Source organism: Zonotrichia albicollis, chromosome 14 (assembly GCF_047830755.1).
Source record: "Zonotrichia albicollis isolate bZonAlb1 chromosome 14, bZonAlb1.hap1, whole genome shotgun sequence".
Lineage (NCBI taxonomy): Eukaryota > Metazoa > Chordata > Aves > Passeriformes > Passerellidae > Zonotrichia > Zonotrichia albicollis.
The window spans coordinates 5545767-5571804 of record NC_133832.1 but is presented as its reverse complement, the minus strand read 5'-3'; the positions used below and the strand labels follow the sequence as shown (position 1 = coordinate 5571804).

The following is a 26038-nucleotide window of genomic DNA, read 5'->3' as shown; positions in this document are numbered from 1 at the left end:
GGCTGTCGCATTAACTCTCCCTGCTGTTTGTACCGCCCCTGTGCTGAAGGCAGCTCTTTCCTGTGGAAAGCCAGGCCCGGTTCTTTGAGGCAATAAAAGGAATTTTTGGCAAGGCCGGAGCGTCTGCGCTTCCTTGTGCGCCGCGGGGCGGGGCCGCGCGGGGGCGCTGTGGGCGGGCGCCGCTCCCGGGGCCGCTCCCGCCGCCGCTTCCGCTCGCTCTCGGTGGCGCGGCAGCGATGTCGGACTCGGAGAGCGAGGAGGAGGCGGACGGCGGCCGCGCCGAGCCCTTCTCCCTGGCCGGCTTCCTCTTCGGCAACATCAATGAGGCGGGGCAGCTGGAAGGGGACAGCGTCCTCGACAAGGTAGGGCCGTGTCGCTCCGGGAGGGCACGGCGGGCGGAGGGATGAGTGAGCCGAGGTGCTTGGGGAGCCCTGTGGGCTATCCCGGGGTGAAGCCGGGTGACCCGGTTTGTGCCCGGATATACCGGGATATGCCGGGCTCTGCTGCGGTGAACCGGGATGTATGGAGGTGCTCGGGGTGTCCCAGCATAACCCGGGATGTATGCAGGTGCTCGGGGTGTCCTGTGGTCAGCCGGGGTGTCCCGGGATAACCCGGGATGTATGCAGGTGCTCGGGGTGTCCCAGGATAACCCGGGGTGTATGGAGGTGCTCGGGGTGTCCTGTGGTCAGCCGGGGTGTCCCGGGGGATGCTCGGGGCGGGCTCTGGGGCAGGACCCCGCGGGGCTCGGCCCGGCCCGGCGCTCGGAGCCTCCCGGCTCTGGTCTCCCCAGGAATCCAAGAAGCACCTGGCCGGGCTGGGCGTGCTGGGGCTGGGCAACCTCATCACCGAGATCACCGCCAGCGAGGAGGAGAGCGCCGAGAGCGAGGGAGCGCACCTGGACGAGGAAGGTTTGGCGCTGGGGGGCTGCGCTTGCGGAGCGGAGGGGCTGCAGGGGCACAGCTCTTGCCGAGAGAGCAAAATGCACCCGGGTCTGCGGGGAATATCGTGGTGGTCTCTGGTCAAACACCTTCCCTCCTCCACCTTCCCTAATAGTAGCTCCCGATCAATTCTGCACCTGTTCCCTTTAATTTTTTATAAGTACTTTTTCTTTTACTTGTCTTTCCCCCTTCATAAATGCGTTTAATCTGTGTTTGTATCAAAGAAGCCTACTTAGCACACAGTTAATATCTCTTTCTGAACTTGCTGAACAGTTTTCATGAGTGATAAGTGCTTCTTGTGCTAAATTTGCTTGCTTACCAATCTTTTAGGGGAAATTCAGAGCCATGAGAGCTTTTGATTAAAATGAGGGGAACAGTAATCTGGTGGGTGATGCTAATCAGATAGTTTTGTTTTTTTCAATAAAGGAAGCATAGCAAAGGATTCATAAGTACCTAGTGAAGTCTGATGTAACTAGTATAAATTAGGATAAAGTTGTGTGTTTCTCCTAGGCTGGGTTAAGAGCACAGAGGATGCTGTTGATTACTCAGACATCACTGAAGTGGCAGAGGATGAGAGCCGTCGGTACAAGCAGGCGATGGGCAGCCTGCAGCCAGCTCGAAGGCCAGGTAAAGGGGCCCAGCACTGCAGCTCTGCCTGCAGGAGCTCTTCTGGGGCATTGTGCTTTCTCACTCCTTGCTTCACGAGCCCAGTATCAGCTTTGTGAAACTCTTTTCACTGGATGAAGCCACTGCTTGCTGTCTTCCTCTTTTAAGAAATCTGTTCCTCATTGGAGTCACTTCAATCTTAGTATCTCTCTCCTGTTTTACTCTTGATTTTTATTTTTTTTAAAGACTCTGCAGAAGGTGCCTTGGTTCTTTTGTTGTTCCCAGGTATCTCTGTCTGTATTCTGGCCCAGAATATGCTTTCAAAACCAAGCAGCTTTTCCATTTCAGTAGCTGCTGGTATAAATGCTACATCCTGGCATATTCTTTAAAGGTGTCTTTCACTTAACCTTTCTGCTGACTTTCTGTGGTTAGGGAGAAATGAAGGTGATTTGGACTTTTTAACCCGCATTTTCTTTATTTGTTCTACATAGAGTGAATGAAAGGATGTGATAGCAGAATATATGAACACACAAAGATTTTAAGTGCTTCAGTCATCTTTCTGTCCATTTCTCTTTGTCCTTCCTTCCTGGTATTTTTTAAATTTACATCTTGCAAGTAAGTTTGTGCAGGAAGCTGAACTGGTAAGAGCTTTCTTCTAGTTACAAGATAAGAATGGTGTCTATGCCATCAGGTTTGAGACAGAATAAATGGAAAGGGTGCCTGGTTTTGTTTTTATTATCTGCTTAACACATGGTCTTGTCTCCTGCATGGTTAGATGAAGATGAGGATGATTATGATGCTGACTGTGAAGACATTGATTCCAAGCTGATGCCACCACCACCACCCCCTCCAGTACCTGGAAAAAAAGAAGATGAAAAGGATGCAGCTGCCACTGGTGAGTGAGGACTTTCTTCTTCTCTCTGGCAATGTGATTGTCTGAAGAAAGTGAGAGCTTCTGTGTAGCAGTTCTGCGGCACCATGCGTCACCCAAACTCGGTCTGCAGGCTGCATCTGAAGGTGAGTATTTGTGGTGTTGCAGGGTTGCCTGAAGCCTAGGGGGAAGTATTTTATTTCCAGTGACTGTTGAAATACCTGTATTGACAATGAAACTGTTTTTTTATCTCATCCTCTCAGCTGGGGAATTCACCTGGAACGCTTAGGATAAAATGAAAGGTTAAACCAGAATGGTACTCAAACTGCCTGCACAGGCTTAATTTTTGCATAACTTCATATAAACAGTAAATGTGGCACTATGGGGTTATGCTAGGGGAGAGGGAGGGGACCTGTTTGTTTATGAGGTGCTTGTTCTGTTGTAGTATCTGAAGATGGAGACGGTATCATTTTGCCCTCCATCATTGCTCCTTCCTCTGCTGCCTCCGACAAGGTGGATTTCAGCAGCAGCTCTGATTCTGAGTCAGAGATGGGACCTCAAGAAGCCAGGCAGGCAGAATCCAAGGAAGGCAAACTCACACTTCCTCTTGCAGGGATCATGCAGCGAGATGCTTCCAAACAGTTGCCAAGTGTTACAGAGCTCTTCCCAGAATTTCGACCAGGCAAGGTATTGTAAGAGTTTTGTGGAGGAGATATGTGTCATGTAAGCCCTCTGAATATGCATTGTATAGTGTTCAGGGGTATCTATTCAGTAATCACATAGATATTCTTGCTCACTCAATACTTTCTTTAGTTTCTGTGTGCTGCTGTTTCCATATTGATTTTATCTAATAATTTTCCTGCCATTTGCAGGAATCTCTTAAAAAGCATCCTATAAATCAGGGTGTGAATGTTTTGCTGACCATAGCAAAGGCCTGTTGGTTTGATACTTTTGCCAGATGATTAAAAAACAGTGCTAATCTGTCTGCTTCCTGCTTTTCTGGTAAATATTTGCTCCTCTTTTTATGCTGTCCTAACTTAATGTGCTTTTCCTGTAACAATTGGTGATATGGATCTTTACTTCATTCTCTCCTGAAATTGCTCTGAGCATAAATCAGAAATCACATCAAAGCAAGTTGGTTCAAAGAATGGTTGGGTTTTGCACAAAGTGAATTCATTACAATTTTTTCCTAAATGCTCCCAAATAGAAAATGCAGTTTATATATTTCAGTAATTATTTTGGAAGTTTTAAAGCTGTCAAGAAGAGAGGAAGAGATAGAGGAGACGGACAATGAAGATGGGCTTATAGTTGCCAAACAGATAGTTGTGGATAAGGATAACTTGGTTTTATGTGTGCCTCAGAGAGTTTGTATAAGGAGATGAATAATTTGCATCATTAATGTCATGTTTTAATGACTTAGCTGAACACTGTCTATTGGTAATTTAGGTAAGGCTCTAGCACAGAAGTTTCCCTTCTCTGTGTTTTCTAGGCTTTTACAAACTTGGTGTTTCCTTGTATCAGTGTGTTCATTCCTTTGATGCTCAGCACGTAATATCAGAGACTGGCTCAGTGTTGGGTGTGCCCAGTGGGTGCAGAAATCAGTGCAAGCAATTCATGCTGAGCACTTGCCATGATTAATTAATGAGCAATAGAGCTGGCAAAGGCTAAAGCCCTGTAGATTTTGCTATGAGGATGGTTGCTGTGCATGTTAATATAGCATTGTATTTTTGGATTAAACCTCCTAAAATAGCATGTGCAGAAGCAGACTTTTGTGTCCATTTAACCTATTAGCAATTTAACTATGTCTGAGACCTTTGCTCTTCATAGCAGGTCATTGAAACTGGATAAAGGGTTTGTAAATAATCTGTGGGAGTTTTGGAAAGAAGGTTTACATTAATAGGCAGAGGTGGACAGAGTGGTCATATTAACATTTCCTTTGGGGATCAGCGTAACAGATTAACAGAGAACATTAATAGGGTGTATGTGCAAATCTTTGGTTCCTATTCTTGCTTCCTAAATATGTCAGTTAATTTAGAAATATTTTTTTTACCCCTTTAAGAGAGTTCTTAGAAGAAAATAATAAATGTGTTTAGAAACCAGCAATCGTACCCATAGAAGGAACAGGAGAGAAAATGTATCATTACCATTAGTGCAGGTTTTGGAGGTGTGCAGTGTAGGGGAACTACATTATAATGGAAATAAAAATAAATGTGTTATTTCTGGGCCATATTTTCTATCTGTTTGCTTAAGAGATCTCTATATAACTCTCTTTTAGCTTGTCTCTTTTGCTGATAATTTTATCAACTCTTCTTCAACCTCCATCTGTCTTTCTGAAGATTGTGGCTTGTTCAGAATGAAAATCAATTGCTTCCAGGTGGTGTCTAACCACATGTCCAATATGTAAAGGCAGTCTCTCTTCCCTCTGACTTTCTCTGTGTCTGAAATTAAGAATATATCCTTTTGAAAAGGAAGGATACATCAAACAGAAGGATCAGAAACTTCTTTTTTGAGTATAACCAAGAGGTTGTTGTTGCATTGGGAACTGGGGTTGTACCACAGGCTGAGCTTCTGAATTTCAGAGTGCTCTCTTGCATTAGTGTTCTTCAGGTGAGGGCAGGCATTCCACAGTGCCTGTTTTAATCTGATCCTCCCGTTTTCTCCCGTTCCAGGTGCTGCGTTTCCTGCGTCTCTTCGGCCCTGGGAAGAACGTGCCGTCGGTCTGGCGAAGCGCCCGGAGGAAGCGCAAGAAGAAGCACCGGGAGCTGGCGCAGGAAGTGCAGATACAGGAGGGTGAAGTTGTGGTTGAGAGTGGAGTGGAAGGAAAATCTCCTTGGGAGTATGAGTTTGCTGCTCCTCCCCCTCCTGAGCAGTGCCTTTCCGATGATGAGGTGGGATATCTGAGACTTAGAGAGGGTCACCAGCTAGTGCTGGGGGTAGTAGTGGATTGGACAGTGACTTTTAGAGGAAGGAGCTTTTCCCTCAAAACAAAAGTGGAGAACAGAGTTGGCTTGTATTCCAGCTGGGCAGCAGCTCTTCTCCAAATACTAGTCAGTGACTTCAGGTGATTGCCTCTTACTGAGAAGGCTGCATCCGTGGTACAGGATCAATAGGAGAGCTTACCCTCTTTGTATCAATGAAGAAATCTGTGTTCTTGGAAGTCTAATTGCAGAACATTCTTGGGACAGCTAATAAGTATGGAAAAGAACTTCTTAGAAATGCTTTTCTTCTATGAGAGTAAGCTGAGAAACTCGGGAGGAGGAGACCTCTTACTGACACTTGGATAAACCACCAGTGTAACCATTCCCTCTTTGCTGTGCTTCAGATTACCATGATGGCACCTGTGGAGTCAAAATTCTCCCAGTCGACTGGTGACACAGACAAGGTGACAGACACCAAGCCCAAGGTGGCCGAGTGGCGCTATGGCCCTGCCCAGCTCTGGTATGACATGCTGGGCGTCCCTGAAGACGGCAGTGGCTTCGATTATGGCTTCAAGCTGAAGGAGAAGAACGAGGAGGAGGCCAAAGGGCACACAGAGGAAGGGGTGAGTGTGGCAAAGTGTGGGGATGGATGTGGGGATTGCTGCACTGTGAGAATCCGGCGATGGGCTGGTGGATTGTTGTGCACTGTGCAGAGTGAGACGTTGAATTTTCCTCTGTTCGTTTGGAATGACGTCTTCCAAGTCGCATCTCCCAACGTGACTTCCACGTCTTCCAAGTTCTTATTGCTCCCTCCCAGGATGCAGAATCGTCGAAGGAGAAGGATGATCTGCTAGCTGATGAGCACTTCCTCATGGTGACACAGCTCCAGTGGGAGGATGATGTCATCTGGAACGGGGAGGATGTCAAGCACAAAGGGACTAAGACGCAGCGTGCGAGCTTGGCGGGCTGGCTGCCATCCAGCATGACCAGAAATGCCACTGCCTACAATGCCCAGCAAGGTGATCAGGGCTCTGACACCAGCTTTACTTGCTGTAGTGAGCTGGCTCATTACATGCTCAACTGCAGCACTTAGTAAAATTATACATGTACAGTTGCATGTCTCAAATGTAGAACATAATTCCCCCTGTCAGGGAGTGCTTTTTGGAAAAATCACAGCTCCACTGAGAATTCTGAGACTCTGTTTCTTTCCAAAACCAGAGTAGGTCACTTCTGTTAAAAAAACCCCTATCCCAGCTCTGTCTTTTTTCTTTCCATGTGGAATACCAGATGGTGGATCCATCTACATTAATATCAAGCAAAGCTGCCCTTAGGATTTCCTCTTTCTATAGGCTAGTGGAATTTTGTTTACTTTTGTTTTTAATGGGAAGAATTATGTAAAAGTCTTCAGAAGTTTCTCTTCAACTAAAAATTGTATACTGTTTTTCTAGATAGGAAGTAACAATTCTTACAAGCCTCAGACTTCTTTTAGATATGGATGCATTTTAAATTGAAATTGTTCACATAGAATGAATGTTTGTTATATCTTATCCTGCTTTTACGAGGAAAGACTAATAGGGATGTCAGATCTTTATTGGGTACCAGTGTCAATTCTTTAGTGTTTAGCTGTGAGTACAAGACACTGAGGTGTTGGGTGTGTGAATTGGAGGCTCTTTGAAGAGGCTGCAGATTCCAGCAGTCAGCTCTGTGTGAAGTGTGTTTTTTTAAGTTTTCCCAGTTCTAATTACACATATGGGATATGAGCAGTAGGTCCATCAGGCTGAGAGTCACTCTCCATGCAATCTCCCAGTCCTGGTTTGAGGCACTGCAGTGCCTCTGACCCTCCCACTCAAGCTGACCTTGCTTTTGGTTTCCTTTTCTCTAGGTTTGAACCGCAGTGGCTCTTTGCTCAACTCACCAATTCCTCTAGCACAGAAACCCAATGTGGCAGGAGTCCTGGGCATAGCAAAGTGCAAGGAAAAGGCCCCTGAACAGCAAGGTAATGGCCCATGAATAGGTGCATGTGACACTCATTTCTGTGGCAGAAGGGCTACTTGTTTGCTCTAAAACTTTTTGGAGGCTGTGTTTCAAAAGATCAAAATCTCTGAGCATTGGTAAAGCTCAGACTTGGGGCTCTACTTCCTCTCTGCTTTCAAGATCAGTTTTCTTTTGCCTTTCAGAGGTTCTCCCTCAGGAAGCCTGAAAGATGGGGAAGGTAGAGGGAGTAAGATGTGGTAGTGAGATCTGAAATCGTTTTCTGCCAAGGCTGAAATAGTTTTCTGTGTATAAAATTCTCAAGGGTTCTACTTTATGATTGTTGCAGTTTCCCTGGATGAGGACAAGCCCTGGTACTCCATTTTCCCAATTGATAATGAAGAGTTGGTGTATGGCCGTTGGGAAGACAATATCATCTGGGATGATCAGGCAATGGAAACCTACTTGGATCCCCCTGTCTTAACACTTGATCCAAATGATGAAAACATAATTCTAGGTACGTTTATGGCATGCAGAAATTTGACTTGAGTGGGAAAAGACAAAGGGAAATGGAAGCAAGGGTTTATAATCACACTGTAGTGGAAATAAATGGACTGGGGCAATACTTACAGCCTTCCTTTGTTCTGGATTTTGAAGTTAATTTGCAAGTCAAATACCTCAGCAGAACATGGCAATGCTAATAACCTTTATTGCTGTGGTGTACACATTCAACTTCAAGTTAAATGCACTGACAGGAAAGCAAAAATGAATGCCTTGAAAATTAAATTCAATGTGATTAATCTGGCTCTTGTTGTGTTTTAGGAGTGACTGTCTTAGTTTGACTTGCATGCATGTTGGTTTGAAGAGGAAAGGTAGGGATGTAAACTTGTGCTTTTAGAAATTCCCGATGAAAAGGAAGAGATGACTTTGAACTCTCCATCCAAGGAGAACAAGAAAGAATCTTCTCTAAAGAAGAGTCGGATCCTGTTGGGAAAAACAGGTGTCATCAAGGAAGAACCACAGCAGGTCAGCATAAGCTTTAGCATCATCTCCAGGGTTAGGAATGATGAGGAGGGAGTGAGATTTGTTGTTTTTTTTGACATCTGTCTCTCTCTGTGTTAAAAATGGAATTAGAACATGTCTCAGCCAGAGGTGAAGGATCCCTGGAACCTCTCCAATGATGAGTTTTACTACCCCAAACAGCAGGGACTTCGAGGAACCTTTGGAGGAAACATCATCCAGGTAGTCACAATAGTCTTCACTGTGAATAAAAGGGCTTGAGTGCCTTGGTAGGAGGTTTTTAGCTGAGGGTAGGACTGAAGATTTGTAGAAAAACAGAATTTAGATTACAGCAGGTCAGTTAAGTGTTCATGAAAGATATTTTTAATGCTTAATTAAAGTTAGGAGTTTGAACTAATTTTTATTGATTGCCCCATCAAACTGAGGTTTGATGTTGCTGTGTCCTATTCACCATGCTTTTGTTTGGTGTCTTGTATTCTTTGTAAACCAATAGTGGGAAGGGAGAAGGAGGTGCAGTTTGTATTTCTGCTGCTACTATGTGTCTTAGTCTGAATATTATAAAATTAATTTAGTTACTAGTGAATATGAATTACTGCTCACTAGCCCTAGCTGAGGAGATGATAGTTTTTTCCTTCATTCTTTGTGGAATTCAGTGACTTCTAAAACCTCATCTGACTCCAGCATCTTCTGTAATGGGAAAGCTGTATGTAATTCCAGATGAATTTCTCCCCCACTGATAGGGATAATGGCTTTACATGTAATTCCTGATTAGTAAAAAGATCCCATTGGGTGCCATTTGAAATAGTAAAATTGAAGTCATCCCTGTATGCAAAGGAAAGATCTTTATATGGAAGTAAGCACTTTTCTGTCAGAAGGCAACATTTATGATGACAAGTGAATTTCAATGCACTTGTATTTCTGCTAGGAGACCTAAAAATATCCCTGGGCTCTCTTACTTGAGGTTTAACAGGATAGGAAGATGGTCTTATTTTTGAGGTGGTGATGTCCCTCTTAGCACAGCTTTGTTCTGTACCAGCACTCCATCCCAGCAGTGGAGCTGCGCCAGCCGTTCTTCCCCACCCACATGGGTCCCATGAAGCTGCGGCAGTTCCATCGGCCTCCCCTGAAGAAATACTCCTTTGGTGCCTTGTCCCAGCCCGGGCCCCACGCTGTGCAGCCTCTGCTGAAGCACATCAAGAAGAAAGCCAAGGTCCAGTTGTTGCTGTCTGGCTCTGTGTGTGGCCCCTGGGCAGCTGGGTGAGCTGTTTTGCTGACACTGTCCCCTGTCCCTGGTGCAGATGCGGGAGCAGGAGCGCCAGGCCTCCGGCGGGGGGGAGATGTTCTTCATGCGCACACCCCAGGACCTCACTGGCAAGGATGGAGATCTCATCCTGGCTGAGTACAGTGAGGAGAACGCCCCTCTGATGATGCAGGTTGGCATGGCAACAAAGATTAAAAATTACTACAAGAGGGTGAGTATCAGATTCTGCTCTTGGACAGTGATTTCCCTCTGCCTCTCACTGAGAGCTAACAGCACCTCCATTGCACCTTCCAGAAACCTGGCAAAGATCCAGGAGCTCCAGACTGTAAATATGGAGAGACTGTTTATTGTCACACTTCTCCCTTCCTGGGTTCTCTGCATCCAGGCCAGTTACTGCAGGTGAGAAATGAGGTTTTTACATTTAAAAGACTGATAAGCTGGACATGGCATAATAGGCAGAGTACCTTTTACAAGCCCTATTTATTCTATCACAAGTAATGCACAGCTTCCAATAAAAACTACCAGCTTCCTTTTGAATCCCAGTTTGTGTCTCTTTGCTTACTAGTAATAGTAATTACAATTAGTAATTCAGTTCCTAGCTTACTTTTTTTTAAATCTCTGTTGTGTGCTTTTTAAAGTTATTGTAGGAGTTACAAGAATTGCAGGAAGTGAATCTTTGATGTTTTGCTTAGTAATGGCATTAGAAATAGTGTTAGAGAGGGCTGAGTAGGAAACCAAAGCTGCTTGAATGCTGGGGAGCTCAATAAATAGGTGTTGGAGGGGATAGAAAACATGGGTTTCTCACAGTCCAGGATTTTATATGTACCTTCTGAGAATTGCACTTGTAGTTTTTGGATGCCACTTACTAGTCAGGTGTACAGACTTCTGCTTTTATGAGCTTCTCTCTGCTGTTAAAATACATACATTTGAGATGGGCAGAGGAATTAAGAATGTTACAAGGACCACCTGGCTAATAATCCATTAATGTAAATATAAATGGATTTCAGTTAATGCTAGCTGCTCTTGCTGCAGCAATAATTCTTCCATTCTTTACCACAGGATAAAGGTAAGGTGAAGGTTAACATTAGAGATTTATCACAGAACTACCAGTGCTAATTGTGTGTTTGGCTGGTTTCTATGGTTATTGTACCCTTTTGCAGATGTGTTCTTTCTGCCTTTTATTGAAAGTGCCTCCTTAAAGGACCTGAAGTACCTCCAAATGTCCAAAGAGCCCTTCAATCTCTGCATTTGTTCTAGTGTTACTTAAACTTTTGTTCTTCATCCTTGACTAGTGCCTGCACATTTACATATACTGTGATATAAATAATGGTATACCATTGCAGTGAACCTTGGGGTGTTGTTTTGATCTTTGAGATCTTTTTTGTAGATTGTATCACAGAAGATTTGATCAAAACTTCTGAACTTTGATTTGTTTCTCTTAACAGGCATTTGAAAACAATCTTTTCCGGGCCCCCATCTATTTACATAAGATGCCTGAAACAGATTTTCTGATCATCAGGACACGCCAAGGTTACTACATTAGAGAATTAGTGGATATTTTTGTAGTTGGGCAGGAGTGCCCCCTCTATGAAGTACCTGGGCCCAACTCTAAGCGAGCTAACACACATATCAGAGACTTCCTGCAGGTATGTGATAGGAGATTGTTTGGGGATTTTGGGGGGTCCTTGGGGCAAGCCCATGGCATAGGCTTGGACCTTGGGACAGTCTTGATTTGACAATCTCATTGTCCTGCTGTGACTCTCTTTTTTCATTTGTTTGTTTTCTTGTCAGATGAGAGCACTGTAAGAATTGGATGTTAACCAGACAGGCCATTTTGGTTTTCATTTAACCAAAGATTTATAGCCTGTCTCTTCTCTTTTAATGGCATCCTATCTGATAAGATAAAGGCTTTTTATTACCAGAATAAAAGGTTTGGAAATTATATATAAATGTACAAAACTGAAGAAGTTAGAGTGGGTTTTGAAGTGGTTGTGCTGTGTAAAATGTCACTTATGAGTTTTGCTAAGAGTCAGTTAAGGAAACTTACCACTGTTCTATCAAACAGCACAGAATTAGAGTTGCCTCATAGGTCTTTCTTAATTTTCTAGATCTTCTGGTGATTAAGCTTTGAGACAGTCCATGAACGTTCAGTAATTATCCCCAATTTCATTTTTTGAGAAAATTTCTAGTAATTTACTGTCAATTTAACTCAAAATTATAACTCCAGAGGTATCTGCAGAGTAGGAGAATCCATGCTGTTCACAGAATTTCTGTGACAAAGCACGAACATTTCTAATGTGCTAAAACAAACTTTCAAGACAAATATGTTTCCACATCTCTTTCTCAAAAACAGCTGAACCTGAAGCAGACACACAGCTTGGAAAACTTCACTGAGTAAATTTATGAGAAACAATGGTTTTTAAGTAGCAAATCTGGAGCAGACACCAGAAACATCGTGTGTACTGTCTGTACAAGCTGATTTATTGTTTCTTTGGACAAATGGGTGTTGTTTTGTAGGTTTTTATCTACAGGCTCTTCTGGAAGAGCAGGGACCGCCCGCGGCGGATCCGCATGGAGGACATCAAGAAGGCCTTTCCCTCGCACTCCGAGAGCAGCATCCGCAAGCGCCTGAAGCTCTGCGCCGATTTCAAACGCACAGGTACTGAGGGGTTTTCTTTGGTGGGCAGCCATCCTGTGCTGCTCCTGAAGCTCCCAACACAGCACAAAGAGAGAACATCTCCTGATAAACCATTCTTGAAAGCTTGTAGAACTGTAATCTGACAGGGGTGCTGTTTGTGCCGGTTTTTAAGAATGTGCGCTTTCTTTTGGCACAAGTGTGCTTGATGGTGAGAAATGACTACATTTAGTAGTCACTAGAATAGTGACAGTAGACACTGGTCACAAGTTTAGACATTTTTAATAACCCTTTGGGCATTTTTAATAACCCTTTACTCATTAAAGACACAACACAAACACATTCCCTCTCTGTGTGGCTGTGTTGTGTTTTGCAAGCAAATACGTGCAAATGAAAGCTGGGACTGTGATGACATCCACCCCACATGGGAAACTACTCAGTGTTTGACCTGTGCATTTTTCAGGGATGGACTCAAACTGGTGGGTTTTAAAGCCGGATTTCAGGTTGCCAACAGAGGAGGAGATCAGAGCCATGGTGTCCCCAGAGCAGTGCTGTGCCTATTACAGCATGATTGCAGCCGAGCAGCGGCTCAAGGTAAATCCTGCTAAATCCAAGGCAAATTCCTGGCACCCTGGGAGGGGTGAGCCTAGGTAACACCCCCTCTCTGAAGCTAATTGTGCTATAAAGTAGGCAAGTTAGGTCCCTAACTGTTGTGTCACTTGCTGAGTTTGCTGCTGCATAAAAGGGAATTAAGTTTTAAAGAGAGAAACATTGTATTCTTACCTCCTATTATCTCAACATTTAATTAGCTCAAAAGTACCAAAGGGAAAGTACAGGAAAGGGCTTATGTTTATACCTGGAGCTCTACAGCTGAAAGTGACCAGCAGGTGGCACTGATTAGTAAGAGACACTGATTATTTTTTTTGAATTTGAATGCACTGTTAGATATGGAGTTTGTCAAAATAATGGGCAGTTTGACATCTCTGCTGCTGTTGGTCACTGTGAATCTTGCAAACAACTGTCTCTGGAAATTTGCTTGTTCAGCATGGCAGGTCTCCACAGAGACACTTCTGATTCTGTCTCCAGTAACCTTTTTAAGACTTCAGCTTCTCATTTTTTCCCTAACATTTCTCTGCAGGATGCAGGTTATGGGGAGAAATCCTTCTTTGCTCCAGAAGAGGAGAATGAAGAGGATTTTCAAATGAAGATTGATGATGAGGTACCATCAGAGTGATACATGAGTGTGTACACCAGTATATAAATTTGAAAAAAAAATTAGGTCCTTGTATTTAAAGGACATATTTAAAGTCAGATTCACTGGTTCCAATGTTCACACAGCTTTCCTGGGATCTTCTGCTGGCAGCTCATACCTGTCTTTGGTGATTGTTCTTGTGGATCCTTTCCAGAATTAGGCTTTTTTTACCTTAAATGCCTTTTTGTGAGTTCCTTAGCACTTCAGTTATTCATTGAAGTGTTATCAGGGCAGCTGAAGGATCAAGAGGAGGAATTCACCCTCATTGTGTCAGTTGAAAAGTTCTCAGTATGACTGGAAGAGTTCAAAAATAAAAGCTTGGACTGTAACAGGGTTGTGATTGTTTATTTTCTCTCTGGCAGGTGCGCACAGCTCCCTGGAACACCACACGAGCCTTCATTGCTGCCATGAAGGGCAAGTGTCTCCTAGAAGTGACTGGTGTTGCAGATCCCACTGGTTGTGGGGAAGGATTTTCTTATGTCAAGATTCCAAACAAACCAACCCAGCAGAAGGTACAGTTCCCAAATAGCAATAGCTGGGAAGTCATGTGGGAGAAGTGGACTAAATAAGGGATATAAGGAAGAGGAAATATTAAATGAGCCTTGGAAAGTCTCCTGTAATACTAATGGGCTGAATCGTCCTCTGAACAGGACGATAAAGAGCCTCAACCAGTGAAGAAGACAGTGACGGGCACAGACGCGGATCTGCGCCGGCTTTCCCTCAAAAATGCCAAACAGCTTCTGCGGAAATTCGGAGTGCCTGAGGAGGAGGTGAGTGTGAGCCCAGGGCAGGCTGCATCCTTCACTAAGGCTTTGGCAGCTGATGGTGGAAGGGATGTATAAATTTCTGCTTTGACCTCATGTGGAGAGGCTTGAGATCCACAGCCAGGTGCCTCAGCTGTGTGTCTTTAGAAGCACTCCTTGTTTTCCTGTTTGCAGATAAAGAAGCTGTCCCGGTGGGAGGTGATCGATGTGGTCCGTACCATGTCCACAGAGCAGGCACGCTCAGGGGAGGGGCCCATGAGCAAATTTGCCCGTGGCTCTCGGTTCTCTGTGGCAGAGCATCAGGAGAGATACAAAGAAGAGTGTCAGCGCATCTTCGACTTACAAAATAAGTGCGTTCTTATCTGATGTTCACAGCCTTGGACCCCACCCTGTCCCCACCTCAAAAGTCCAGCTCTGTGCATGTCTGGGGCTCACTGATATGTAGTGGTGTAGGTGTTCATTCAACTTGTTTGGCTCGTGAAATACAGCACTGAGAAAGAGGCCTTTGGCTGTTAATAGAAACCCTCAGAATAATAGAAACCCTTGTTGTCACAGACCTTTTGGAAAGGTAAATTGTGTTGCAGAGTCACAGCATGAGGTGTTCTGCAGTTCCACATATCAGTAGTTCACCACTTCCTTTCCTTTTTCCTTTTTCCTTTTTCCTTTTTCCTTTTTCCTTTTTCCTTTTTTCCTTTTTTCCTTTTTTCCTTTTTCCTTTTTTCTTTTTCCTTTTTCCTTTTTCCTTTTTCCTTTTTCCTTTTTCCTTTTTCCTTTTTCCTTTTTCTTTTTTCCTTTTTCCTTTTTCCTTTCCTTTTTCCTTTCCTTTTTCCTTTCCTTTTTCCTTTCCTTTTTCCTTTCCTTTCCTTTTTCCTTTCCTTTTTCCTTTCCTTTCCTTTCTGAAAAAATTGCCATCTCTCTCTTGGGTAGCAGTTACCAATTCTATGTACTGTTCTTAGAACTGCCAGAATTCATGCATTACTCCTTGTTCTGGCCTGAGATTTGAGAGTGCTGAGGCAATAAGGTATTGTTAATGAAGAAGAGATCAACTGTTTGGAAAGGATTGTCTTGAAACAGTTGTTCTTTTAGCAGGGGTTAAAAGGAAGGCTGAGAAGGGAATATATTATGCCTGTTATAGTAGTGATTTCCATCATTTTTACATTTGTATTTCTGGGAAGCTAGTAGACTTTTTTTTTTTTTAATTTGGGAGGACAACATTCACTGACTTTCAGGATGTCTCCTATTTCAGGGTTCTGGAATCCACTGAGATCCTGTCAACAGACACAGATAGCAGTTCAGCTGAAGACAGTGACTTTGAAGAGATGGGAAAGAATATTGAGAATATGTTACAGAACAAGAAAACTAGTTCTCAGCTCTCTCGGGAAAGAGAAGAGCAGGAACGGAAGGAATTGCAAAGGATGCTCCTGGGAGAAGACAATGACAAAGACAGGGGCAAAAAGGACAGGAGAGACAAAAAGGGGCTGTGTAAGTAACTGCAACCACCAGAATTATGCCTGGGAAGGGATGCAGGACTTTATGTCCTGCTGCAAAGTGTGCTGATCTGGCCACTCAAGAGTGTGGATTCCTTACAGGGAGAAGGTATAAACATGCTTATCTGGGGCTTTTCCCTCTCTGGGGGTTCTTCCTTCTCTTGAGCACTTAGTGGCTGAAAGTGCATGTGAAGTGTATTCTTTGCCTCATATCTTTTGTTTATTTTGAACTATAAACTTACTCTGGTATTTCTTTAAATAGTCATTGCTGCTTCCTGCTGAGGTTTCTTTTTTTTATTTTTATTTTGAGCGGGGAGCTGGTTTTTTTTCAGTATTTTTCTCAAGATGTCTTCACACATAGTTCCTGCAACCATCTTACGGTTGTGTAGTTGCATCTTCAGTGTACACACAGCTCTGTGTGTGAAGCAGCACAGTCTGCAGGCTGATAGCAGTGTCTGTTACACTGTGTGCTGTGGCAGCATGTTTGGAGGTAAATTGGGCAGCTGCCAGGTTTGGATCTCCTGGAGATGTGCTTGTTTTAAGTGCATTTCAACAGAGAACTTGGCATGTCCCTGACTGGCTGGTAAAACGTTTGGCCTGTGAATGAACTTCATGAAGGTGCCCATGACCACTGTTACTTTTTGAATGTGTGTGAGAAAAGCTGAACTCTGCATCTGAGTCAATGTTATTGTTGCCATCTATTCTCAAATTGGGAATAAATGACTAAAAATAGTGGAATAATTTATAAGGCCAATGTGGAAGATTTTTGATGATTATTACCTCATGAAAGATATCCAGTATTACTTTCTACAAAACCTCTCAACCTGAATTATGAGTGGTGCAAAAAAGATTCTGTGCTCACTTGACACACTGGTTGAACACTCCTTGGAAAACTGGATAGTTCTTGACCCTGAGTTTCTGCCAGATAACCATACCTATGATGAAAAGCACTGTAACTAATTCATCTGCAGGGCCAGATTGCATTGCAGGTTGTACCTGTGGTTCCTTGTTGACTGTAGCTGTTCTTTCTGGCTTTATAGTCTATGTGGATAATTAGGTATCTTTGTTTCAGCTGGATTTCATGTCATCATAAGAGAACATGAACAAGTAAAGGGAAAGACTTCTATTAGGTTTTCCTGAGTGTGTGTCTTGGAAGCTTTTAAGCCAAAACTATCTGCTGTATTTAAACAATGGTATTTCTACCATGTGGAAAAAACCTAGAAGCAAATAAAGCATTTTCTTGTGACAACAGCTTCAGCAGCCTCAGCAAACTCTCACAAGGATGATGACACTGCCTCTGTGACCAGCCTGAATTCCTCTGCCACGGGCCGGCGCCTGAAGATCTACCGCACGTTCAGGGACGAGGACGGCAAGGAGTACGTGCGGTGTGAGACGGTGCGGAAACCCGCGGTCATCGACGCCTACTGCCGCATACGGACCACCAAGGATGAGGAGTTCATGTAAGGCCTTCCTGCTCTCCTCCTCCTGTCTCTTCACTTTGCCTGCAGGCTTATTTCATTCCACTGACAGCATGAAGAAATGTAGAATTGAGCGTAGAAGCCCAGTGCAGTAATTGTGGAGAGAAAGAGATTTAATGGCTGTCCCTTTGGAGAGTGTCACAAACTTCGTGCAGTGATTGAGCTGGCAGAAGAGTACCTGGTAAGTCATGAACTAGGCTGGAAAATTTCTGGGCTTTTTCCCCCCACCCAGACGGAAGTTTGCCCTGTTTGATGAGCAGCACCGTGAGGAGATGCGGAAGGAGCGGCGCAGGATCCAGGAGCAGCTACGGAGGCTAAAGCGGAACCAAGAGAAGGAGAAACTCAAGGGTCCTCCAGAAAAGAAGCCCAAGAAAATGAAAGAGCGTCCAGACTTGAAAGTAAGCATTCCATACAGGTTATGGCTACTGGAGAAATATTCTGTTCTAATGATGTACTAAAGATCTCACTGGGGGATTTTAATGATGCATTGCCTCAAAACTAGGAGCCCATATGTGAATTCTGATCCATCACCTTCTATTTTTGCAGCTGAAATGTGGAGCATGTGGTGCAATTGGGCACATGAGGACTAATAAGTTCTGCCCTCTTTACTACCAAACAAATGCCCCACCTTCTAATCCTGTTGCAATGACAGAGGAGCAGGAGGAAGAGCTGGAAAAAACAGTCATTCACAATGACAATGAAGAACTCATCAAAGTTGAAGGAACGAAAATTGTCCTGGGAAAACAACTGATTGAGAGGTAAGGGAAAAAGCAGAGATACTGGTGGGGATAATAAGAATAAACAATGTAGAGCTTAATGCAGAACACTCATATGTGTATTAATCACATAAAGTGACAGGGATTTACATAAACTGTTAGTCCAGAATTTCCATTAAGCATTAGTTATTATGGGAGATGGAACCAAAACCAGTACTGGGGGACAAATAGTCTTGATTCACATGAGGGCTGGAGGAAGTATTGTGCTTTTTTTGTTTGTGCCTAGTGCTGATGAGGTCCGCAGGAAATCCCTGGTCCTGAAGTTTCCCAAGCAGCAGCTTCCTCCGAAGAAGAAGCGTCGCGTAGGGACAACGGTGCACTGTGATTATCTCAACGTGAGTGAAGAGTTGCTGAGCTGATTGCAGCACCTCCATTTCTGTTTGTACCAGCTGGCCAGGCCCTTAACTGCTCCTGTGCAACCTCCTCGTGCCTGCCCAGGAAATTAATAAGCTAAATTGTCTAGGATTTCTGTGAGGAATGTTTTGCATCTTGAAACTGCCTTCATTTTTCTGCCTTTGATTTTTTCAGCGTCCCCATAAATCCATCCACCGGCGGAGAACAGATCCCATGGTGACACTCTCATCCATCTTGGAGGGCATCATCAATGACATCAGGGATCTTCCCAATGTAAGTTTGAGCTATGACACCCAAATCCTGCATCTCAAGTAATATGGTTGAAGTAGGGTATGTGTTGTAGACACCAGAATTTGGCTGGTTTTGTATAGGTACATGTTAAAAGCTCATATGTGATATTTTTAAAATTTTTTTTCAACAAAACCAGCACAAGATAAATGAAATGTAGCAGTGTGTAATGCTTTTATATATGTGGCACTGGAGAAGATCTGTCCTTCGCTCTTTTCCGACCAGAGCTTGCCAGAAACTTGCAAAATCAAAAGATTAAATGGAAGATTTGAGTTGGAAAGAGAATTTAAAAGTTCAGTTTCTTGACTTCTGTGCTGCAATTGAAAATACTACAAATTCTCAGTGAGATTTTCCTTCTTATAGTGGTATTTGAAAATATTGCATGTAAGAAAGTGCTTGCCATCATGGGGTTGATGGCAAACACTGTTTTTTATTGTGTTTTCCCTGGTTCAGGAAACTGTTTGTGTAAAGTTTTATGCATTAGTGCCTGTTTAACTGTGGACGTTAAACTGAGATTAGCTGTGCTATTACTGTGCTAATAACCATTTGTTGGTTTTCCTCATCAGACATACCCCTTCCACACTCCTGTAAATCCAAAAGTTGTCAAAGATTATTACAAGATCATTACTCGGCCCATGGATTTACAGACCCTGCGTGAAAACGTCCGTAAGAGGCAGTACCCGTCCCGGGAGGAGTTCAGGGAGCACCTGGAGCTCATTGTGAAGAACAGTGCCACATACAATGGTAAAAACACAGGCAAATCCTGCTTCTGCTAATACACTGTGCATGGATGAGCTGTGGAACTTTTAGAGTCAAGAAAAGCAACATAAAAGCAGAGTAAATGCACTTCCAGATTGCAGTAGCGAACGTATATTTTTCCAGATATACCTGAAAGATTATATTAATTTTAATGAACTAATTAATTAATAAGAAAAAAGTGAATTCCAGCATGTAGCAACAGCTAAATGGTGACTGTGATGTGGTAATTGAAGTTCAGTTATGGGTTTGTGTCTTGGAGTGACTCAATGACTGAAGACTTCTGCATGTTTCAAGTCCTGCCTACCTCCTTCATAGCTAAGTAAAATATTGTTTTCAGTAGATTACATTATTATGCTGTATTGAATGAATCTTTCAATGCAAATAGGAATAGTTCACACCCATTGAAGGCAGTGCCTTGGAGCATGCAGCTTTGAGTTAGATTACATTATTATCTTTATTGAATGAATCTTTCAATGCAAATAGGAATAGTTCACACCCATTGAAGGCAGTGCCTTGGAGCATTTGAGTAGAGTTTGCTGTCATGATTTTACAGATTTTATTCTCAGTTGCAATAAACTTCTTCCCCATTTGGGAAGGTCAGGAAACTAGTTTAAAAAAAAAAATGAAAGAAAGCTAGTTTAAAATAAAAGTATAGATTCTGTGGTAGAGCATGTATCTGCTGGAGAAAAGTGCTGATTCCCTGGCTTTATTCTGACTGCTGATAGAAATGTCTTTGTCCAAAATACAGTAATTTGACAGAAAAACCTCCCAGCTGCACTGAGTCTGTCTAGGCTGTGCAGCATTGAGGGTGACACTGACAGCACTGAGTTTGTGTCTTTGCTGCTTCCTTTATTATTTTGACAGTTAAATCCCTGATTTGTCCTAATAAGTAAGATCCATTTTTTCATAGTTCTGTTGCAAATGCTTGTTCCCATGTCTGAGGAATCCTGAAATTATCGAAAGATGTGGGTTTTTGAATATTCCTTAAATGTCCGTCTTGCCTTCCTTAGCAGTTTTGCTTCACTGACTGGACTTAGGGAAGGAAACAGAAATTTCATGATTTATACTGTGAATATTTGGCAGAGGTGGAGGGCTTGGAGGCCAGTCTGCCACAGGCACAGCTGCTTTCCAGAAGGTTTCCAAACTTTACTAGAATGTATGCCAGAAATATTATTTACTACTAATAACATTTTCTCATATAAAATGCATGCTGAACTTGAATAACTGTGTGTATTGAAAATATACTTGAGTATATTCTCCTAACTGTGCCAGAAATATTATCAGTGATGCCTTAGGAGTAAAGATTAATCATATTGTGACATGGCCTTTTTAATCAAGCTGCACTTGCTGTGTGTGTTTGCAGGGCCAAAGCACTCACTGACACAGATATCCCAGTCCATGCTCGACCTGTGTGATGAAAAGCTAAAAGAGGCAAGTTCTGTGAATGTGTTGTGGTCAGAATGGAGGGGGAGGGATGATCCCCCTCCATTCTGGGGTGGTTGAAGACTTGGAGAATAGAGGATGTGCATAGACAAAACCTAGGGGTTTAGGGAGGGTAGTAGAAAATTAAAGGAGTTCTTCCTCCTAGCCCAGAAGGTATTTGAATTTTTACCATTTTAAACAGTTCCCATGGAGCCTTTCTGAAAAAATGCTTGTTTCTTATTCAAGTTACCTTATCTATAGGCTTATATCTTGACTATTACCCCCTGTTAGTTTCAAATGTTTTCATAAAAATGTGCATGGGAATCTCTCTGGGACAGATTATTGTGATAGTTCAGTTATTAGTTTAGGGTCAGCCACTGATTTTCCCTACTTCTTTTGCAGAAAGAAGATAAACTGGCTCGATTAGAAAAAGCAATTAACCCTCTCCTGGATGATGATGATCAAGTGGCCTTTTCCTTCATTTTGGATAACATAGTGACTCAAAAGATGATGGCAGTTCCAGATGTATGTATCTTGAGTTACTGTGTGTGATGTCAAAATGTGCTGATGTTGTGGAGAAAACAGTGCTATTAAATAGAAAAGTCTTCTGTAAAATTATCAATTTGTATTATATGTTCCTGCTGTCAAATAGATATTTACAGGCCTAGTTAAAAATCCAGCTGGTAGATCTTTTCTCTGTGTCCCTCCTGAACCTAAATGATTGAATTCAAGAGGTCTTGTTATAAACACCTTAAATTTATTTGGAGTGTTAATCAATTCTGCAGACTTGTTTTATGACATTTGTAGCTCAAACAGTAGAAAATTCTACACAGAAGCTTTCTAAACCTGTCTGTTTTCCTTTTTTTCTTTTCTTTTTTCAGTCTTGGCCATTCCACCATCCAGTTAACAAGAAGTTTGTTCCTGACTATTACAAGGTGATTGCCAACCCGATGGATCTGGAGACCATCCGCAAGGTGAGCGCTTGGGCTGAGCAGTCTCCTGAGAGGTGTTTGGACTTGATCACTCACTGGGTGACAATTCTCTTCCAGAATATCTCCAAACACAAATACCAGAACAGGGAGACTTTCCTGGATGATGTTAACCTCATCCTTGCCAACAGCATTAAGTACAATGGTAGGTGGTGGAAATGAGGCTTCAGCTGCCTTTTGTACTTACATTAATTCATCTGGGCACCTGTACCGCCAAAGTGTGTTGAAGCCTGAGGCTGTGATTCATAAACCTGATGATTGTTTTCCTTTCTTGACAAAAGAAATGCTTAAACAGTGCTGTTTTTCCTGTCACATGGAGCTTTATTACCATCTGGTGCAGAATGGGGCAGTTACATTTGGGGAGGATGTTCTGCTTGCTCAGTACACGTCTCTGATCCAGTGATTTGTTTCTGGGAATTTCCTTGAGACAGACAGGGTACAACCTTCCTGTTGTACCTCTAAATCACACTTTTAATGCTGGAACAAACTGGTTGTGCTCTGTTAGCTGAATGTGAGCTCTGCTTACTCAGAAGAAGTTAGGATTTAGGGGTCTGTGTAACCAAAACCTGTCTCTTGCTGTCTGTATTGAAAAAACATCAGAATGTATAAAGAGATTTGTTTCTTACTACAGGGTCAGACAGCCAGTACACAAAAACAGCCCAGGAGATTGTAAACATCTGTTACCAGACTTTAGCTGAGGTATGTGGACAACTTTAGTGGAATATTTACAATTTGAATTTTCTGCTCTGCAACCTTAGCAAGCTTTTTTGTTCTTAGTATGATGAGCACCTGACTCAACTCGAGAGAGACATCTCTACTGCTAAGGAAGCAGCACTGGAGGAGGCAGATCTGGAGAGTCTTGATCCTATGACCCCTGGTCCCTACACTCCACAGGCAAGTGACCAAGCAAGGCTTTCACTTCCTTTTAGTTTCAATCTCCTGGGTGTTTGATCCCAGTTTTCCTCTTTGTTTCATGTTCTCCATCTGTCTGCAGTTTGTCTTTTAGTAGAGTATGTTGTTGGATGGTGTGCAAACACATACTGCTTTTTAAGAATAAATATTAGAAACAGTTCTGATGCTTCAGAGAGTGAGGTACCTAAGACAGAGAGAGACATTTCCCAGGCAAGTTGTAGAACTGGTCTGCAATGAGCTGTGTGCAGTCAGGTACAGCTGAGTGTGGCTGGAAGGTCAAGGACTGTGCAAGTGTAACATTTAGAAATCCTCAGAAGTCAAGCAGTGGACAGGTAAGGAGAACATGAGGACAAAACATGGGTGTAGTGCTGAGAGGAATCCAGGGAGCTGTTTGGTGGTGGCATTATTGGAAAGGCTCATTGCTGTGGGTAAAGGAACTCTCTAATAATGTCAGCAAACTCCAACTGTACTCTCATTGCTGGGATTCTCTGCATCTCTTGTTCCAGTTCTAGTGGAAAATAATATTTTTTAACTTTTATAATTATATTATAGAAGACAATTGTGTGTGTCAGGTATTTTCTATGTGTTACAGAGCAAGTACATGCTGGGTTTCTTTTCAATGTTTACAGTTTGGCAAAGATTTATAAGCTACTTAGACTTAAAAAAAAAAAATTCTTATTTTGGGCTGTTTGATGTTTTTAAAAACAGCAGTTAAAAACTTCCACCAGGAATGACAAGTTAAAACTAAAATTATGAATTTAGTTCATGAAAACTAAAATTAACTTCGGAATTTGCCTAGGAAAGCAGGGGATGTCATCCTAGTGTCTGAGATGTGCCTTTTGTTTATTTGAAAAAGTTCATAGGCTTTGGGAAAGATCTCTGTGTTGATAATTGAATGATAAAATGCAAATGTTGGGGTATAGGAAGACAAATCAAAACTTTCTTTGCAGTTGTTCAACCCAGTTGTAGACCAATAATTTTTCAGTTCTGTGCAAGTCTGATGTAATTATGTCTGGAAAGTTGCATTTAATTTTAGCAAAGTCAGAGCAGGAAAGAAGAGCTTGAAGTTCAGGAATAATTTAAGATCTTATAAAGATTATTTTAAGAGAAAAATGAGTTTAAAAATTGTTTAGGCAAGAAGTATACAAAGACTGTATGGCTGACCCAGAGTAGCAGGACACAGGTGGGTTTGGGGCAATATTTAACACTCTCCCATCCATCCCTCCCCACAAAAATACCCAAAATGTAGCATTTTAGGAAGGTGGAAAGTATTTGCTAGAAATCATGATCAAATTCAACTGGCTGAGGATGCTGAAACTGAGTGTCATGGAAAAAGACCTTCCTGCCAGTAGGAAGTGTTGGGCTGCAGGAGAGAAGATATTGCAATGATTTGTTGACACATTTCAAGAATTCAGTGGCATCAGTGGTGATGCCAATGCATCAGAGAATGAGGGACAAAATTTTCTCACCTGATGCTTTCCTTCCCAAGAGCAATGTTACTTGGTCTGTTTTGTTCCAAGCTGGTGATCAGAAGAGAGGAAAGGAGGCCTGAGCAGGGAACTGTCCTTGCTAAAAGGAAAGAGCTCTCTGAGCTTCTGCCTTGAACCTGTCACCTGAAGGCCACCCTTTCCCTCTGCTTCTGGGCAGAAATCCCACTTCCCACACTCCCAAACTTGCCACAGATGGCAGGTCTGGGGGAACTGCTTGGCTTTAGTTCCCTTTTTTAAATGCGGTTGTGACAGCCAACATTTATCTCCTCATATGGGTCTTCAGAGGTTGGCCTCCAGGATATAAAAAGCAAATACAGTTGAGAGCTGTCTGTGCTTTACATGTCAGTTTAAATCTTAGGAAGCCTGTTTTCCCTAATTTAAGAATTATTTTTATTGTTCTTAAGACTTTCAGTATTGTCATGGTCTATGAAGTGTGTATTGTAAGGGAACTTTATCAAAATCCTAATATGTAGTTCCTCATTAACTCTTCAGAGCTCAATCTGCATGCAAACTGCAGGTTGGCTTTAGGAACACTTTATCCAAATCCCCTTTTTCTTGCCTGTGTCAGCTTTAGGAGTTGAGACAATGACTTATGTAGGATTGATTGGAAGCTGCAGCTTTGCTGTTTCATAGGTGCTAGACTTTTCCCAGTTCTGATTGGAACATTTGGGGCTGCAACAGCATTCCCATTATAAGGAAGTGAATGAAAGGGCCATGCTGAGTCAGACCAAAGGTTGATGTAATCAAGTCTCCTGTTTGTGGCAGGGAACAGAAGCAGGTGGATGCAAACATGCAGTGATCATTTTTACAGCAAACCCTCTCTGCTGCTGGGAATTGGTTGTTCAGGCACCTTCAACTTCTGTTGGACCTGGATCATTGTATTTATGAGCTGCAGAGAGGTCAATTCTCTATAAATTTATTGAATCCTTTTGGAGCCCATTTGTGATTTTGGCCTTAGTAGAATAGCACTGTGTAGAAGTACTGACTTCTATTTTAAAAGCTGTTATTTGGCAAACTTCAAAGCTGAGGTTTTGAGCCATTGCATTTACCCCATTTGTTCTTTAAGAATAATTAGCTCATTTTGACTAAACAGTGTATAATGATATGAAGACCATGCCAAAAAGATGCATTTAGTCCTGAAATCCCAGTCTTGCCTCTCAAGATAATGTTCCAGTCTCAGTTCAGTGCCTGAGGATGTTCTGTCTCCTGTTTCCACCTATACTTTAGCCACCAGATTTGTATGATACCAGCACTTCCCTCAGTGTGTCCCATGGTGCTTCATTCTATCAAGATGAAAGCAATTTGTCTGCTATGGACACTCCCATCACCTCAGGGAAGCGAGGAGCTCAGGTCAGAATCCTCCATTTTCTCATCTGGTTGGGGAGTTGTCTTGTATGAGCAAATTACCAAAAGGAGGCAATGACTTTGTAGGAAACAGGTAACAAAGATCAAGTTTTCCAAGCAGAGAAGGATATCTCTTCCAAAAGTTATGATATTTTCTTAATGTTGACTGCTCTGAGGCAAAAGTAAAAAAAAAAAATTAAAGAGCACTGGGAATTGAGACACTGCAAAACAAAGAATAGAGAATCAAAAGCTGCAAAAGAATCTGCCTAAGGCCAGGTATTTGTTTGCTTCACTGCTTCTGGAAGTAGAAACCTGGTGACTCATGCTACAGAGGGTTAATATGCAATCCCTTGTTAATTCTGAATAAGGAAATGGTGAAGGATATTCTACACATTCACAAGATCATAATTAGATTATTATGGTTGCGTCCAGTGACAATTAGGAGCTTGGAACATATGGTTGCCACTGTAGATACCTTATAGTTGTAAAAGGAAAATCAGACA

At 42.6% G+C, this 26038-nt stretch overlaps 1 protein-coding gene across 4 annotated transcripts in view; it reads left to right on the top strand.

Annotated features, from left to right (window-relative positions):
- Positions 1-194: 194 nt before the first annotated feature.
- TAF1 (TATA-box binding protein associated factor 1) overlaps positions 195-26038 on the top strand; it is a 29792-nt gene continuing 3948 nt past the window's right edge. Inside the window, exons 1-36 of one of the 4 annotated variants that reach the window (XM_074551672.1) lie at positions 195-362; positions 791-908; positions 1449-1565; positions 2320-2439; positions 3029-3102; positions 5085-5303; positions 5738-5956; positions 6151-6352; positions 7216-7329; positions 7654-7821; positions 8203-8330; positions 8439-8546; positions 9361-9534; positions 9623-9796; positions 9880-9984; positions 11031-11231; positions 12103-12244; positions 12684-12814; positions 13359-13439; positions 13835-13984; positions 14123-14242; positions 14411-14586; positions 15483-15718; positions 16976-17183; positions 17434-17599; positions 17748-17959; positions 18204-18312; positions 18506-18604; positions 19186-19363; positions 20742-20809; positions 21203-21325; positions 21682-21774; positions 21850-21934; positions 22421-22488; positions 22567-22683; positions 25419-25541. In XM_074551672.1, the coding sequence (XP_074407773.1) occupies positions 237-362; positions 791-908; positions 1449-1565; positions 2320-2439; positions 3029-3102; positions 5085-5303; positions 5738-5956; positions 6151-6352; positions 7216-7329; positions 7654-7821; positions 8203-8330; positions 8439-8546; positions 9361-9534; positions 9623-9796; positions 9880-9984; positions 11031-11231; positions 12103-12244; positions 12684-12814; positions 13359-13439; positions 13835-13984; positions 14123-14242; positions 14411-14586; positions 15483-15718; positions 16976-17183; positions 17434-17599; positions 17748-17959; positions 18204-18312; positions 18506-18604; positions 19186-19363; positions 20742-20809; positions 21203-21325; positions 21682-21774; positions 21850-21934; positions 22421-22488; positions 22567-22683; positions 25419-25541 (5052 nt within the window). In that variant the 5' untranslated portion in view covers positions 195-236. Of the gene's footprint in view, positions 363-790; positions 909-1448; positions 1566-2319; positions 2440-2860; positions 3103-5084; positions 5304-5737; positions 5957-6150; positions 6353-7215; positions 7330-7653; positions 7822-8202; positions 8331-8438; positions 8547-9360; positions 9535-9622; positions 9797-9879; positions 9985-11030; positions 11232-12102; positions 12245-12683; positions 12815-13358; positions 13440-13834; positions 13985-14122; positions 14243-14410; positions 14587-15482; positions 15719-16975; positions 17184-17433; positions 17600-17747; positions 17960-18203; positions 18313-18505; positions 18605-19185; positions 19364-20741; positions 20810-21202; positions 21326-21681; positions 21775-21849; positions 21935-22420; positions 22489-22566; positions 22684-25418; positions 25542-26038 lie in introns of all 4 variants that reach the window. The other 3 variants (XM_074551670.1, XM_074551674.1, XM_074551671.1) reach the window with 3 other exon arrangements.